This window comes from Talpa occidentalis, unplaced genomic scaffold, assembly GCF_014898055.3.
Source record: "Talpa occidentalis isolate TD23 unplaced genomic scaffold, MPIMG_talOcc4v2.1 talOcc4.4, whole genome shotgun sequence".
Classification (NCBI taxonomy): Eukaryota; Metazoa; Chordata; class Mammalia; order Eulipotyphla; family Talpidae; genus Talpa; species Talpa occidentalis.
This window is the reverse complement of record NW_023604295.1, coordinates 85,643,596-85,659,223: the sequence shown is the minus strand read 5'-3', so window position 1 is coordinate 85,659,223 and position 15,628 is coordinate 85,643,596. Positions and strand designations below refer to the sequence as shown.

At 36.6% G+C, this 15,628-nt stretch overlaps 1 protein-coding gene across 1 annotated transcript in view; it reads left to right on the top strand.

Annotated features, from left to right (window-relative positions):
- Window positions 1-15,628, top strand: part of MED12L (mediator complex subunit 12L) — a 374,036-nt gene that overhangs the window by 318,503 nt on the left and 39,905 nt on the right. Inside the window, 8 exon segments of the mRNA XM_037526655.2 lie at window positions 1,181-1,270; window positions 2,419-2,528; window positions 3,061-3,196; window positions 4,008-4,169; window positions 5,730-6,092; window positions 7,907-8,063; window positions 13,041-13,058; window positions 13,061-13,257. Coding sequence (XP_037382552.2) covers window positions 1,181-1,270; window positions 2,419-2,528; window positions 3,061-3,196; window positions 4,008-4,169; window positions 5,730-6,092; window positions 7,907-8,063; window positions 13,041-13,058; window positions 13,061-13,257 — 1,233 coding nt within the window.

The window sequence follows — 15,628 nt, the reverse complement described above, 5'->3', positions numbered from 1 at the left end:
AATGTTTCTCACTATACCTAGAGTAAAAATCCAGAGTCTGCACTTAGAGGGGCCTACATCATTTACACTGGCTCCCACTTCTACCTTGTTTTCCAAATCATGGCTTTGCTTACTCCATTCATTTCACAGCAGCATGTTGCTGTAACTTGAACTTGGCAAACAAAATCTTGTTTCAGTGCCTTTGCATATTTTCTTCTTTTCACCTGGAAGACTTCTTTATCAAATCAGCTCTTGATCAGATGTCACCTCCTTCAGAGAGGCCCTCCCGGATCACAAAATAGAGAATCACAGTAATTTTCTGTCCCCTTATCCTGGATCATACTACTTGTCACACTTATTTTTATTTGCCCTGCTTCTCAAATATAAGCTCCATGACAGCCTGCATATTTTCTTAACCTCCTTAAGGCAGCCTTGGGAGAGGTGCCTGTCTTTTCATGAGTGCTCAACTCTCTCCTTGCAGTATACTTATAGGTCATCTGTTGGGCTGGGTTACTTCTGCATGTGACTCATTTCAACTCTTTAAGATGATTCTCATTAGCTGCTATTTTTCAGAGCATGAGAGTGTTTTGCTTATATCATCTGATTCTGGGTTATTTCTCACTTGTGGTTTGTGGTTTGCCTTTCCTAAGCAAACCTTCCCTTCCCCAAATTAGCCTGAGTCAGTGAGGAAATACCCCTTTTATAAATGGATATGCCACAAAGCAGTATACAATTTCCAATTTTTAAGATAGCAAGTTACCCCTTCAATAAAACATCAACATAATGAATTTGCTAAGATTCATAACCTGTCTTTATAATATATGATGAGACTTATAGAAAATGTCATTTTTATCTCTCCAATACTTTCTAAGGATAGTGAAATGTATTGAAAAATAGTTTCTATTTTTATTAATGTTTAACTTGATGGCCCTCTAAAGCACTTTTTAAGACTTAGGATTAAGATATCTAATAGATAGGATTTCCGTCCTACCTGGAAAGACAACAAAGAAATAGCCAGATTTCTGCATGTGTGGAAGAATAGGAGAAAAACTAGTTTTATTTTAGCTTTGTTAATTTGTTTAACTAAGATGCTTTCTTTGTTTTGGGCTTTTTTGGTCAGTAGAAAACTCAATTTAACTTTATGAGAAAAAGTCAATTTTAGCAGAGAAAGCAGTGTGTTTTCATTTATTTTATTTTTTAGATTTTAAGTAACTGGAGAGAGGAACGATATCAAGATGACATGAGAGCACGGCAGATGATGCATGAAGCATTGCAGCTACGTCTGAATTTGGTGAGAAACGTTTCTAGTATTTTCTCTTTGTAACACTCTGTAAATGTGAAAATAATTGTAGCTTTCCATTCCTACCATGGTCAGTCCTTATTACAAAGTGAGACCTTCTGCTCTTTGTTTTCTAACTACTTCCCTGTCCTTCTTGTCTGGTGTGTTTTCTAGACAGGTTGTATTTTACACATCAATTTGCCTTCTACAACCCTCACCCCAGAGAATCTCTCCTTTTCAGTTTGTGCTAAAAGTAGCTTTGAGTTGATGTACAGTTAATCCTTGAACAATAGTGGGCTAAAGGAGCCCCCACTCCTGGTATAATTTTTAGTCAGGACCATGGTATCCAGTTCCAGAATCTCTGAACAGGAAAAAAAAAAAAATCTTTGTGTAAATGGACCTGCACAGTCTAAACCCATGTTGTTCAAGGGTCAACTGGACTATTTTGATATATGGTTATCTTTCTCTGTACTTTTTTGAAGACTGTGTAAAAACATCTTTTAAGTTTTCTCCAACTTTCCACTAAATTGGTCATAAAAACAGATACCACAGGGAGATTTTTACAGAAATTTAAAATTTCTCACACATTAAACATTCCTTTGAATTTTTCTTTTCCCATTGGACAGGCTCAACTAAGGGAAGGCTACCTTGGGGGTTGACTTTCCTAATACTTGACACATTAGTACAAGTAAATGTGGGTGGTGTACTGCCTGCATATCATTGCTTCTGTTACTGGGCATTTCCAAGTGTTTTTATGACAATAGTCATAGATTAAATAGTGATTGAATAACCCAAACTTGTAAATAATGGTAGTATATGGTTTTGATCTACTCAGATTTAATTGAGTAAAACTGCATCATGAAATTGGATAGTATGACAAATTTGCAACAACAAAAATTAATTATACTTGTCACTAATTGACAGTGTGCTCACACTTAAGTACTCTTTTCTTTTTTTTGAGGGGTGGGGTGACTAAATTTCTCCACTAAAGGAACCAAAAAGAATGACAAATACATAAATAGGTGAGAGAGAAAACAGGATAACTTATAAACTAGAGGTTGTTTTTTTTTTTTAACTAATCTAAATTTGGCTGCATAAACTGATGGGAGTGACATTTTCTCTGTAACATAAAGCAGTATTATCTTGTATTTATGTGTCAGGTAGGAGGAATGTTTGACACTGTACAGCGGAGCAGCCAGTGGACAACAGACTGGGCACTCCTCCTCCTGCAGATCATCACTTCTGGAACTGTCGACATGCACACTAACAAGTACGTTGTTATCACTTCATGTGTACTCTGCTACATGTCTGCATGTTAGAAGCTTTGTCATAGTGACTACACATTCTACCACATTTTATTTTCTTAGGTACTGCTCAATATTCTATGCCTTAAGTAAAAATGCTCACTTAGTTAAAGAATATATTGGTTTGGGCCTCCCCGGTGGCGCAGCCGTTGAGCGCTGGGTTGCGAACCTGCCCGAGGCCTCCGCGGCGCTGGTTCGATCCCCGGCTGCTCCCCAGCCACCGGAGGAGGGTCCCACATGGCGCGCAGACCTCTCCTGCCGCCCGCTGCTCCCCTCAGCAGTGTACTTCGGTCCTTCTGCCTGCTCTGCTCCCCGCTCTGGCTCTGGTGAATTCTCTCACCCTCCCGCGCTTCTGACTCTACCCAGTGCTTGTATAAACAAAAAACAAACAAACAAATAAATAAATAAACATGCCTCTATAAAATTTAAAAAAAAAAAAAAAAAGAATATATTGGTTTGGCTTTAAGGTGAAAATAATTATTTTCTTTCCCCTCTTAGTGATTTATTCACAACGGTTCTTGACATGTTGGGTGTTTTAATCAATGGGACATTAGCCTCTGACCTATCTAATGCATCTCCAGGAGGCTCTGAAGAGAACAAACGTGCATACATGAATTTAGTAAAAAAATTGAAAGTAAGTTGTGACCTGCTTATATTATGAGCTCAAGTTGTTAAGTATTTTTTATTTAGGCCATGTTATCCTTATTTGAGGTTCATTAAATTAAATGTTATTTATTATATTTAAGTAAATTTAATATGATTGTTTTGCTGTTTGCTTTACCTCAGTTTACCAGTACCCAAAATCTTCAGCACATAGCTTGACGATTTTTCTTTTAAAAAAATTATATTCTCAAAGACTGTTTAATTTTTGAGGGACCATAGAAATCTGATATCAAATATCTAACCAAAATATCAACATAAGGTTTAGGGTAAATCCATGCTTGGCTTGGCACTTGTAATTGAAAAATAACTATTTGCATTGTTATTTCTAAATTTGATTAATTTAACTAATCATTTACATAATCTCTGATATAAACTATAAACAGAATCAGTTTGGGGGAAAAAATCTGATAACTTTACTAATAAAATAAGCAGTCCTTACCTTGTGATCTGATCCTGGATTCCAGATGGATTCTGTTGTGTCTTCTGTCTTTTGATTGCAAATACTGCCCTGGATTTTTGTCATTTCAGCACTGTGGTATCTGTTGTATAACTAAGGTCTCTTCATATGTGTTCTCTTTTTTACTTAAATAGAAGAAATGAAACATACTACTCTAATTGGAGCTGCAGTATAGACCATGTTCACAGTTAAGGAATATCTGAACTACAAAAAAGGAAATGTTTCATAAGGGAACTTCCTTCTTGTTAACTTTGCCTTTATTGTAATTTCTATCTTATTTCTCTCTCTTTCTTTCTCTTTCTCTCTCTGTATCTCTCTTTTGTAGAAAGAACTAGGGGACAAGCGGTCAGAAAGTATTGACAAAGTTCGACAGTTGCTACCTTTGCCGAAACAGACATGTGATATCATCACTTGTGAACCTATGGGTTCCTTGATTGACACAAAGGGAAACAAAATTGCAGGATTCGACTCAATAGATAAAAAACAGGCAAGAGTAAATGTTTTTTTCTTATATAAATACCTAAATTCATAACAAAATACATTTTTATTTTTATAGAATATATAAAATACTCAATTGTACAGTTTCTTGATTTTTTTTTGCAGAGTATATTCTTTTAATTTAAATGCAGCTGTCATATAAATAGATGAAATCTTTGAAGATCTTCATTTAAAACTTTGAATTTAAGTGAATTTTTGAAGTCCATAAAGTGTTTAAAAAATAATTAAAAAGACCAGATCCACATCTTCATGTATTAAATTATCTTGAGAAAAAAATATTTTAGAAGTAAAGATGCTTCATTTTTTATTGGTCAAACAATATTAAATGAACTTATTTTATATAAGGTATAAGAGAAGTTTCTCTAAAATATGGTAAGAGTTGTCATTCTTTGAATGAATGTTGACCAGCCACAGACTTCCAAAATCACAGATATAAAGACAGTTTTTTTTACCTAAACAGAAATAGAGAGACAGAGATTTGCAGTGTAGTGGGATTTGTATATAATGGTACAGAGAGGGTAACTGGGAAGAAACCTCAGATTAGGGGTAACAGTCACAGCCGTGTACCCAGGAAAATTAGCACTTATATTATTAGCAGGATGTAGGAAAAAGTATGTACAGACTAAGTGAAGAGTTTATGAAGAGGTGTTAAACCCCCTGGCTCATAGGAGAAATATAATGTTGCATTAGTTCATGGTAACCTGAGTACTTACACCGGTGTGCTATGAGAGAGAAAAAAACTAAAAGACAAGTTGAATTTGCAATACCAATGCACTCTGCACTGATGAGAAACCTAGAATTCATTTGGATGTGTTTTCTTGGCACTAGGGAAGAGGTCTAATCTGAAGGTAAGTGTTAGGGGACAGTCAGCTTATAAATGGTAACTGAGCCTTGGTTTTACATGAAGCCACTCATAGAAAAGCATGTGCAGATAAGATCCTCTATTTTGATGGTCATTTGAGAAATATTTTCAAATTGTATGCTAGGGAAAGTACCAAGAGATATGACCAATTAATATAAAATATAAGGAACTTATTTGCAGGGAAAGAGTGACATATCATCTTATAATTCAGTAGTGAAAAGCTTGGTTTGAATGATTTTATTTGTACCTGTTGTTACACATTACTTTTGGAATAATATTGTGTAACTGTTTATAGTAAGTGTGACTTATGAAGTCCTTGAAAGGTTCTTAAATTAAGTTTGAATCAATTCCATACATGCTTGGATTAAAGTTAAGAGACTGACTAGAACGTGAATCATATTCTTTGTATTTGCTTAAAAATATTAGAGTCCAGGTTTTGATTATAATTTAGAACACCAAGATCAACTTTGCAGTGTTTTTTGATTTTTTTCCCTAAAAAAATGAATGAAAAAATGCCATTTATAGTGAAAAAACTGGATTTTCTGGTGGTGGATGGGTAGACACAGAGCATGGCATCACGTGGTATTAAAAAAAACCAAAGGCCGAACTTATTGGGCTTAATGTAACCATTCTTGACTAATTGCCAACCTGCAGAACTTGTGGTCATAGAACATTGTTTCACCACAGGGTCTCCAGGTCTCTACCAAGCAGAAGGTGTCTCCTTGGGATTTATTTGAGGGTCAGAAGAACCCGGCCCCTCTGTCCTGGGCCTGGTTTGGCACAGTGCGCGTGGACCGGAAGGTGGTCAAGTATGAGGAGCAGCATCATCTGCTTCTCTATCACACACACCCCATGCCTAAGCCCCGAAGTTACTACCTCGAGCCACTGCCCCTCCCTCCTGAGGAGGAAGAGGAAGAGCCCACATCTCCCATCTCTCAGGAACCAGAGAGGAAATCAGCTGAGCTGTCCGATCAGGGAAAACCCACAACAGACGAAGAGAAGAAAACCAAAGGAAGGAAGCGCAAGACAAAATCCAGCTCAAGAGTGGATGTAAGTATAGGAAGTGGAGAGATCCTTGGCTTGTGAGCATCTAGTAGAGTGACTGAATACTGCCTGAATTGTCCCTCTAGAAACATTAGTATAAGTTTTTATTTTAAAGCTATTATACTAGCAATCTCTGCTGAAATTAACAGAATGGTATACAAATGGTGATTTATCACAAGTGACAGGACTAATAGCTTTTGAATTTTCCTCCTCTACTTGCCATAACGTTTAATTTTAGACTTCCTTTGTGAATGACATTTAATATTTGAGTGTCTCACAATTTCAGATTTGAAGCTTAAATTTATTAGACTTATGAAATCTCATCCTTTTTTCATATTTTTATTATAAGGGATGCTAAAATATATAATGTATTTTGGGCAATTGATAATTGTAACAAATTAACATGAAAAGCTGCTTTTCCTTAGATGTAGCTCATCTAATATATCCCACAGAATGTTTCTGAGGTGTCATATTTTACCATTTCATCTTAACTCCTCTTTCCTATATTTATGTCCTATTTTCAGTCTTTATAAGAGGTCAAAGAAACATGATTAAAAATTGTTTTTTACTTCCTGTTTCCCTATTAGCATTCCTTATCTGTAGCAAATCATTGTTGAAAATAATAGAAATCTGTGAGACAGCAATTCAATTTAAAAATAATTTTATAGAATTTATGAATTAATGTGTAAAATATTTCCATATAAATTAGCCTGGAAAATACTTGAGAGAATTTGAATCATTTTCCTGTAAAATTTAAATTTTACTTATACAGCAGAAGAAATATTCATAATTTACTGCCCAGATATCATGAATAATTATTACTACTTTTCACCTATGTTGAAACCAAAACATCATTTCCTAGCTTGGTGATTTTTATTCTACAAATGACTGTCATCACTTTGGATGCCACTTGAACATTATTGCCATCTTCCTGTATAGTCTTCCTACTATTATTCCTTTGTCTTGAAAAGGGTACTCAATAAGGTCCAGACACCAGTCTGGGTTCTCCTGGCTTGTGAATCCACGTGGATGGATATTTGTTTTTTTTTTCAGATGCAAAAAGCCTAAAACTCATTTTGTTTCACAAGTGGCCCTGGTCCTTCTACCCTTAATACTTCTGAAGCTGCCTCTTCCTAAAAGTGTATATTGTAGGGAACTGAGATTTGGTTTTTCTTTCATCCTTTAGAGTTGGACTAGAGAAAAAAGGAGGGTGGAGTTGTTGAGACATTCAGATATGATCCTGAGAGATTCTGCAGCTTCTATAAGGAAGAGGAAGCCATGGACAGGAGTGGATAGATAGAAGGGGACTACCAGGAAAGGACAGGACTCTACTTCTTTAGAGTGCTGTCCTGAAAATTGGAAATACAGAGACTGCTGGGCGGGCACTGGTTCTGAAGGACTGTGGGCCTTCCTGGTGTATTTCTGACAGAGACCTAAGGAATCAGGAAGACCTTCTAAAGTGAATGACTGGAAATCTTGACTGACAACACTTGACTGAAAAAAACTGAAGGTGCTCTTTCCTATTGTGGATGGTCAATATTGGTATTCTGTATGTGTTTTGGTACTTTAAAACAAGACTTCAGAAAATATACTTGCCCATCTCCCTCTATTGCAGTCAAGTTCTTTATAAGTCAAGAAAAATTTTTAACACAAATCAGTGAATGCATTGCTACTCTTTTTTTCAGTATTCCTCTTTATAAAAATTACCTTGTTTGCTGGCATAGTAGTTATCACCAATAACTTGATAGGAAAATTTGCATTATTTCTTCATGTGATACATGAAGTTAAGTAACTTTTTTTTTTTTTAACTTATGTTGAAGGAGTATCCACAGAGCAACATATACCGAGTGCCTCCTAATTACTCACCGATTTCCTCTCAGATGATGCACCATCCACAGTCTACCTTGTGGGGCTACAATCTCATGGGTCAGCCTCAGCAGCCTGGCTTCTTCCTGCAGAACCAATCTCTTACTCCAGGTAATACTGAGCCACTCTGGGATGAGAAATAGCTTAGAATTCTCTCTGCTTTTAACCTGAAGACTCCACAAAACTTGGAAAGGTCAAGAACTGAGTGCCTAGTTGACATGTACTTGACATGTTTTTTCTCCTGCTATAATCAGATTTCAATTATGAATTTATATACTAGTTTTGGAATTCTCATCCAGTGATAGAAGGAAATTGACCACTGAAGGAATTCTAATATAGAATATATAAAGTTAATAAAAGCTTTGTTGTGAAATTCTTACACCTTTTGAACATATATAATTCTTGAAATTTGGTTCACCAAGTAGATTTATTAATGAGGAAAACTACCATATTGATAGAAATTCTCCTCACTATAGTATTGCTTTGATTCAAGCTTTAGATTTTATATTCAGATTGAAGATTTTCTAAATAAAATATTAGAATGAATTTAATTTTCTTTACAAGTGAAAGTTCGCGTATTATAGTGAAACAGATTTATTTTGAGAGCTCAGTCTTCATTTTGTTAGGATATGCCATTCTAACAAATAATTTTTTTATTGTATTCTTAGCTACATTGTGATTTTTCTTGTAAGTGGAATACGACATTGTGAAGCATAGAGAAGAAAAAGTTTATTCTTCACTAACATCAAAGGAGAATCCATATTTTCTTTTTAAGATTTATTTTATTTATACAAGAACCGGGGTACAGGCCAGATGTGCGGGAGGGTGAGAGGACTCACCAGAGACAGAGCGGGGAACAGAACAGGCAGACTGACAAAATACACCGCTGAGGGGAGCAGTGGGCGAGACAGGAGAGGTCTGCCACACCATGTGGGATTCTCGCTGGCCGGCCGGGATCAAACCTGCGCTACAGAGGCTGTGGATAGCTTCACAGTGCGCCGCTCAACCGCCTGCACCACCAGGAAGGCCCCATATTTTGTTGTTTAAATTGATGGTTAAGAAAGCTGGTTGGTAACTAGCGCCCTTGGTTCAAATCTGGCTCTGCCACCCTCTTCTGTATAGTCTCAGTTTTGTAGTTTCTCTTTGTTTCAACTTGGTCATTTGTGAAATGGATATGCTACTATATATGCCCTCAGAGATGGGCAACTCAGGTATTCACTCAGCAGACTGTTTTAAGCTTCACAGGGTGCTAGACTTCATGAAGTCTAGTAGTAAAAAGACTGGAAAAAGTGTCTAATTTTTTTTTAAAGATTGATTTATTTTTATACAAGAGCTGGGGTACAGGCCAGAGGCGCGGGAGGGTGAGAGGATTCACCAAAGGCAGAGCAGGGAACAGAAAAGGTAGACGACAGAAATACACTGCTGAGGGGAGCAGAGGGCGCTATAGTAGAGGTCTGCCATGCCATGTGGGACCCTCACCGTCAGCTGGGATTGAACACGCACTGCGGAGGTTGCGGATAGCCTCACAACACGGCGCTCAACCCTCTGCGCCACCGGGGAGGCCCTCTATTAATTTTTTGAAGGATGAAATAAGGTTTCTATTACATATGTATGTGCACACACACACACACAGTTTAAAGGAAATTTTAAAGATATAGCACTTGGAAGATAGCCTAGTATGGAAAATGTGTTCAGTAAATGATTTTATGTTTCTTTTAAAGATTTATTTATTTATTTATTTATGCATGGAAGAACTGGGGTGTAGGCCAGAAGTGTGGGGGGTAGGGTGAGAGGAATCACTGGAGTCAGAGTGCGGAGCAGAACAGGCAGATCTACCGAAATACACTGCTAAGGGGAGAGCAGTGTGAGAGACAGAAGAGGTCTGCTGCACCATATGTGGACTAGCACTGGCCTGCGATCAAACTCAAGCAATAGGCCACCAGGGAGGCCCAAAGGATTTTAATATATTCCCACCTCAGGGGTTTTGCACTTGCTGGTTCCTTTACCTGGAACACTCCCCCTCAGTTACCTACATGGCTCACTCCCTGTCTTGGAGATTGGTCAGGTACTACTTTCTCAGTGAGGATTCCTTAGCTTCCCTGTTTTAAATTATAAATCATACCTCTTCCATTCTTTCTAGTTCTCCATAGCATCAGCACTGGTTTGTATAAGTGTATATTTTACTTACTGATGTCTTGTCTGCCTGCTCCAGATTCTAAGCTCTATGAAATATTTTTTCTGTTATGTTTACTATAGTATTCCCAAGAACATAGAGTAGCATCTGATTTCTGCAGTTATTCATTGCTTAATATTTGGGATATATTCTGAGAAATACATCATTAGGTGAGTTCATCATTTTGTGTTAATGTCATAGGGAGCAATTACACAAACCTGGTATATATAGCTTATTACACACCAAGACTATACAGTATAAACTTTCAGGACAACCATTGTATATGCTCTGATACATCTTTGGTCAAAATGTCATTAAGTGATTTATGATTGTAGGTTCTTAAAAATAAGAGCAACTAGACTTAATGATCAATGTGGAATAAAACACATAAGTGTCTTCTCTTTGAACTTCTCTTTTCAATTCCAAGTTCCTTGTGATTTTTTAGCATTTTTAAACTCTCTAGATACTCCAGTAAAACACAAGGACTGTGTATGGATTAAAGGCCACCAATTTTATAAAGGCTCATATCTTCTTCCCCTAAAATGGTATAAAAGGTTTAGAAATTTAAAAGTTTTAGGTAAATCTTAAGTATGAGAACATGTAAGGGAAAAAATTGAACAAAGAAATTATTTATAACGACTTTATGTGACTTGGGCCTTCCCTGGTGGCGCAGGTGGTTGAGCGCAGTGCTGTGATGCTGTCCACAGCATCTGCAGCACCAGTTCAATCCCTGCCGGCTGGGAGGGTCCAATATGGCACGGCAGACCTCTCCTATCATGCCCGCTGCTCCCCTCAGCAGTGTATTTTGTCAGTCTGCCTGTTCTGTTCCCCACTTTGTCTCTGGTGAATCCTCTCACCCTCCCGCGCATTTAGCCTGTACCCTGGTTCTTGTATAAAATGAATAAATAAATCTTAAAAAAAAAAAGACTTTATATGAATCAATGGATTTTCATAAAAATATGAATCCTATGGAGTTAAAGAGGAATGTGTACAGTTTGCTTCCATTCATATATAGCTAAAAATTAAAATAGTGTCCGCAGCCCTTACACATTGCTCACTTTCTCTTTGTATATATTGATATGATAAAGTTATAAGGAAATATATGGTAATAATAATGATTTTGTGCTTGTGTGTGTGTGTGTGTGTGTGTGTGTGTGTGTGTGTAGAAGAACTGGGGTGTAGGTCAGAGGTGTTGGAGGAGTGAAAGGATTCATCAGAGACAGAGTGGGGAGCAGAACAGAAGGATCTACTGAAATGCACTGCTGAGGGATGCAGCTGGAGAGGTGTGGTAATAGAGCAACAGGAGATGTCTGCTGCGCCATGTGGGTCAGTTGCCTGGCTAGGGATCAAATCAGGCCATAGTGGTGATAGCCATGAGACTTAACCCCTAGGTCACCAAGAAGGCCTGGTAATAATAATGATTAATTAATTATAATTATTAAAATTGAGGCAATGGAGAGGAAGGTAATTATGTAGAAATGTACAGAGGATTTCAGCCATATATTATATGTCAGTTGAGTCAAAAGTATAAGTTATAGAAAAGTTAGGAAAATTAAAAGAAAGTAGTCTACCTTTGAAAAGATTTTCCTTTTCTTTAAAATGAGTCGACTCAGTTTTTATGTTTCAGTTTAGCTCCAATTCTTACCTTTTTTTTTTTTAAGATTTATTTTTATACAAGAGCTGGGGTACAGGCCTGAGGCATGGGAGGGTGAGAGGATTCACCAGAGACAGAGCGGGGAGTAAAACATGCAGACAGACCAAAATACACTTCTGAGGGGAGCAGCGGGCATGACAAGAGAGGTCTGCTGCAACATGTGGGAATCTCCCTGGCCAGCCAGGAATCAAACCTATGCTGCAGAGGCTGCAGACAGCTTCATAGTGCTGTGTTCAACCCGCTGCACCACCAGGGAAGCCCCCCAGTTCTTGCTTTAACAGAAGTTTCCTTGCCATATGTTACTCAAATTGACTTTTCATTTTTTTTCCAAATGATTTTCAAATGCCTCAGAATGACTTCATGCATATATTGCTGATTGTAGTACTGAGTCTTTTAAAAGAATGTGGGGTTTTTCTATTAATAGATAGCTTTAAAATATTTGTTTCCATCATATAATGGTTTAAATATATCTTTTGTGTGGTATTTATATACAAGATTTCTTATTCACATATATTAAGAAACATAGACAATCTGGTAAATGAAAGATAGGTCCTACTATGAAATCAGCAAATGTTGAAAGACTTTTCCCTAAAAACTTTAAAAGGCATTTGACAAATTATATATGCAAATATGTAAAGGATTTTTCTTTGGTTTCATAAGGACCACTATAATCAATGTTCTTTATGTGATTTCTAGCCTTAAAAAATTCATTTTTGTCTTTGAAATCTTGGTACTTGAGGTTTGCCAGCATTTCAAGCTTCTCAAGTACTCTTTATGCCTCTGTTCTACCAAATAGGCTTTTTCATTTTGCCGTGATAAAGAAGCTTAAATGCCAGGAGTTTAAAATTTGTTTAACATTACGAAAGCATTTTTGTGCCGGACTTGAACACTTGGCAAAACACATCACAAAGGCAATACATTTTATACAAATAATATGTTTTTAAGGACCTTGCATAATTTAAAATCTCATGATTCCAAAGTCATACTTAGAACACTGTTTCAGTTTATCAACTGAAGTGGGATCTCCAGTGAAGTCATTAAGATATTGTAATTCACTCCTATGTTACTTTCCCCATCCTTTGGAAATAATGCCACTCTTCTTAGTAGGTCTTTAATATGTGTATGGGAGTGGGACAGTGCCTTATTTTCCATTTTACTCATAAAATGAGGTTTACAAGGTGAGGTTTTTGTTTCCATAGAATAAGAAACACCTTTTGCATTAACATATGTAGAAAGCCCTTCCTTCTGGTTGCTTTTGTAGGTGGCTCCAGATTGGACCCACGGGCTCCTTTGTCCCAACTAATACCAAACAAGCTCTGTCGAACATGCTGCAGCGGCGCTCAGGTGCCATGATGCAGCCACCCTCTCTGCACGCAATCACATCCCAGCAGCAGTTGATACAGATGAAGCTTCTGCAACAACAGCAGCAGCAGCAGCAGCGGCTTCTCAGGCAAGCCCAGACTCGACCTTTCCAACAGGTTTGTCCAGACCCAGCCAGGGAGTTCTCTCTTTCATTACTTTCTCTGGCTCAGGATGTATGGTGTGTGTGGCATGCTCTTTTGTGTGCATACCCCTATATTGTTGTGTAAGTGCAAGTATATCTCTTGTATAGGATCTTAAATACTTTTCCTCCTTTGTCTTTACTGTTATATGAACTCTAACTGCCTTTAGTTCATTAAAAGTAAAAGAAGAGCTAATGATTTTTTCAGTCATTTAGAGGAGCAGGCCTTTTATCCTTAAAGTGACCTCTACACACTGTTGTAATTACCATGTATTCTGTATTCCTATTAGCCCTACTGTCATGTATTATCATTAGATTTATTACTCTGAAGTTATATCTCTTAGATTTTCTCATTTTCAGTGTATACTTAATAAGATTATAGCAGAATAAATAAATTACAAATAACCATAACTATATGGATACCTTCAATTTTTATTTTTTAATGCCTTATAACCCAATTTTCTTTCATTTTTTGAGATACCAGTAATTGTTTAACAAGCAATGGTGGAGGTCATACAGAACACCGAATACCAAACATTGATGGAACCCATGAATCTGTACTAACATATTGAAATTAAAAGACGGAATTGAGATTTGACTTCCTTTTCTAATTTCTATATACTTTCTGTATATTCCAGTTTTTCTAATATGGGCATACACTATGTTGATAATAATGATAATAGTACTAACAGTAATTAACACTGAGAGAGCACTTACTATTGGTCAAAACACTTTTAAGCACTTTAAATGTATTATTTATTTTAAGTCCCACAGCAACCCTATGAGTAGGTATTTTTATCATCCCTAAAGAACATATTTAATCTGCATGTATATCCTGCTCAAGAAAAAACAGAAGTTCCAACTTAGCAAGAAATTCTAAAGCTTTTACAAGTATTCTTTGTACTTTTGGCTAGTTTCCTAGGCATATCTAATTTATGGCACTTCTGCATTCAGTTTACTTAGCAATTTTGGGAGGTGGGAAAGATTAGCTATATGTTCTTAATAATGGTTCCTTTTTTTTCTACCTAAATTATAAGAAGGACAAGAGAGAGGAAATTAGTTGAAATATGTGAGAATACAAACAAGAGTCACTACATGCTTGTCTTTCCTAATCTCTAGCAACTGCTTAAACTCCCTGGAACCATCAGGTAAGACAGGCCTGAGTTGCTTCTTAACCATTATAAATAATGAAAATTTGGCTTAAATATTTTACAGAATTCATTCTGCTGAAATAAACAGCATATTTGGAGCTATCTAAAATCTCAGTTTGCTTTCATGCCTTCTGGGAGATAAACATAAATAATTATGCCATTGTTATAAATTCCTATTGAAATAAGTAAAAAATTTACTCAGATTTAAAAAACCATCCAACTAGGATGTGTTCATCTCCCTTTTAAAGTAATTTAAGCCTAACTAAAATTTTCCTTCCAGTAAGTAATTTATTATTATTTTTCATACCTACCTTTGAATCACAAGGTGTAATTTGCCTTAGAGACCACTTTCAAAGTATTACTGCTAATACTTTGAATCACTGTAAGTGCTTCCTAGCCAATGCTGGAGGCAAGCTCACTGGGCCAGGGCCATTTATAGGTAAATATGCCTGATCTTCCAAAGCTTCACTTGCTGATATAAACATGACAATTTCCCCAAAACAAACCAAAAAAAAAATTGAAAGAATTTTCATAAATCTTTTACATGTAATATGTAGTGCATATGCAAATATATAATAAAGATGGTGCATATTTGGAGAAGGCAGGCTTATGACCTAAAATGTACCTTGGACACCCTATTCATTACTCTTATACTTTCTTCAAGCTACTCAAAAATTGCTGCTTATACTAATAGGAATTATCTGAGAGTTCATCTTTTTTCTAGCTATTTCTTTTGTGCTAATTGTCATAATCTTTTCTTTTGTGCTAATTGTCATAATCTTTTTTTTTTCATGTTTGCCCTATGAAAAGTCAGGAATTCCATCTTCAAGTAGGTAAAACTCAACTTCATAACTATGGTGGCCCATTAGTTCTTCCTTCCCCATTTTCATTTTAACAGTTGAAACTTGCTTTAGAGTCTCTCAGGACCTTTCAGCACTCAGCCGTGTTTTTTGTCTCTCCCCTTTCTTTATACTGAGGAAAACATTGTTCTTATGAGGAAGAGAAATGCAGACCTGGTTCAGACACAGGTGAAATTGTCCCACACAGTGTAAATATGATAACGTGTATGTAGTAGCTGTTGGCCTGCCTGCTTCTGGGAGGTTCTGAGGAAATGTTAGCTCCTTTCCTCTCTCCTAATAGATGAAATACTAATATACTTGAACTCTAGCCAAGTATGTGTTGTGGCAGGAAAAAAAA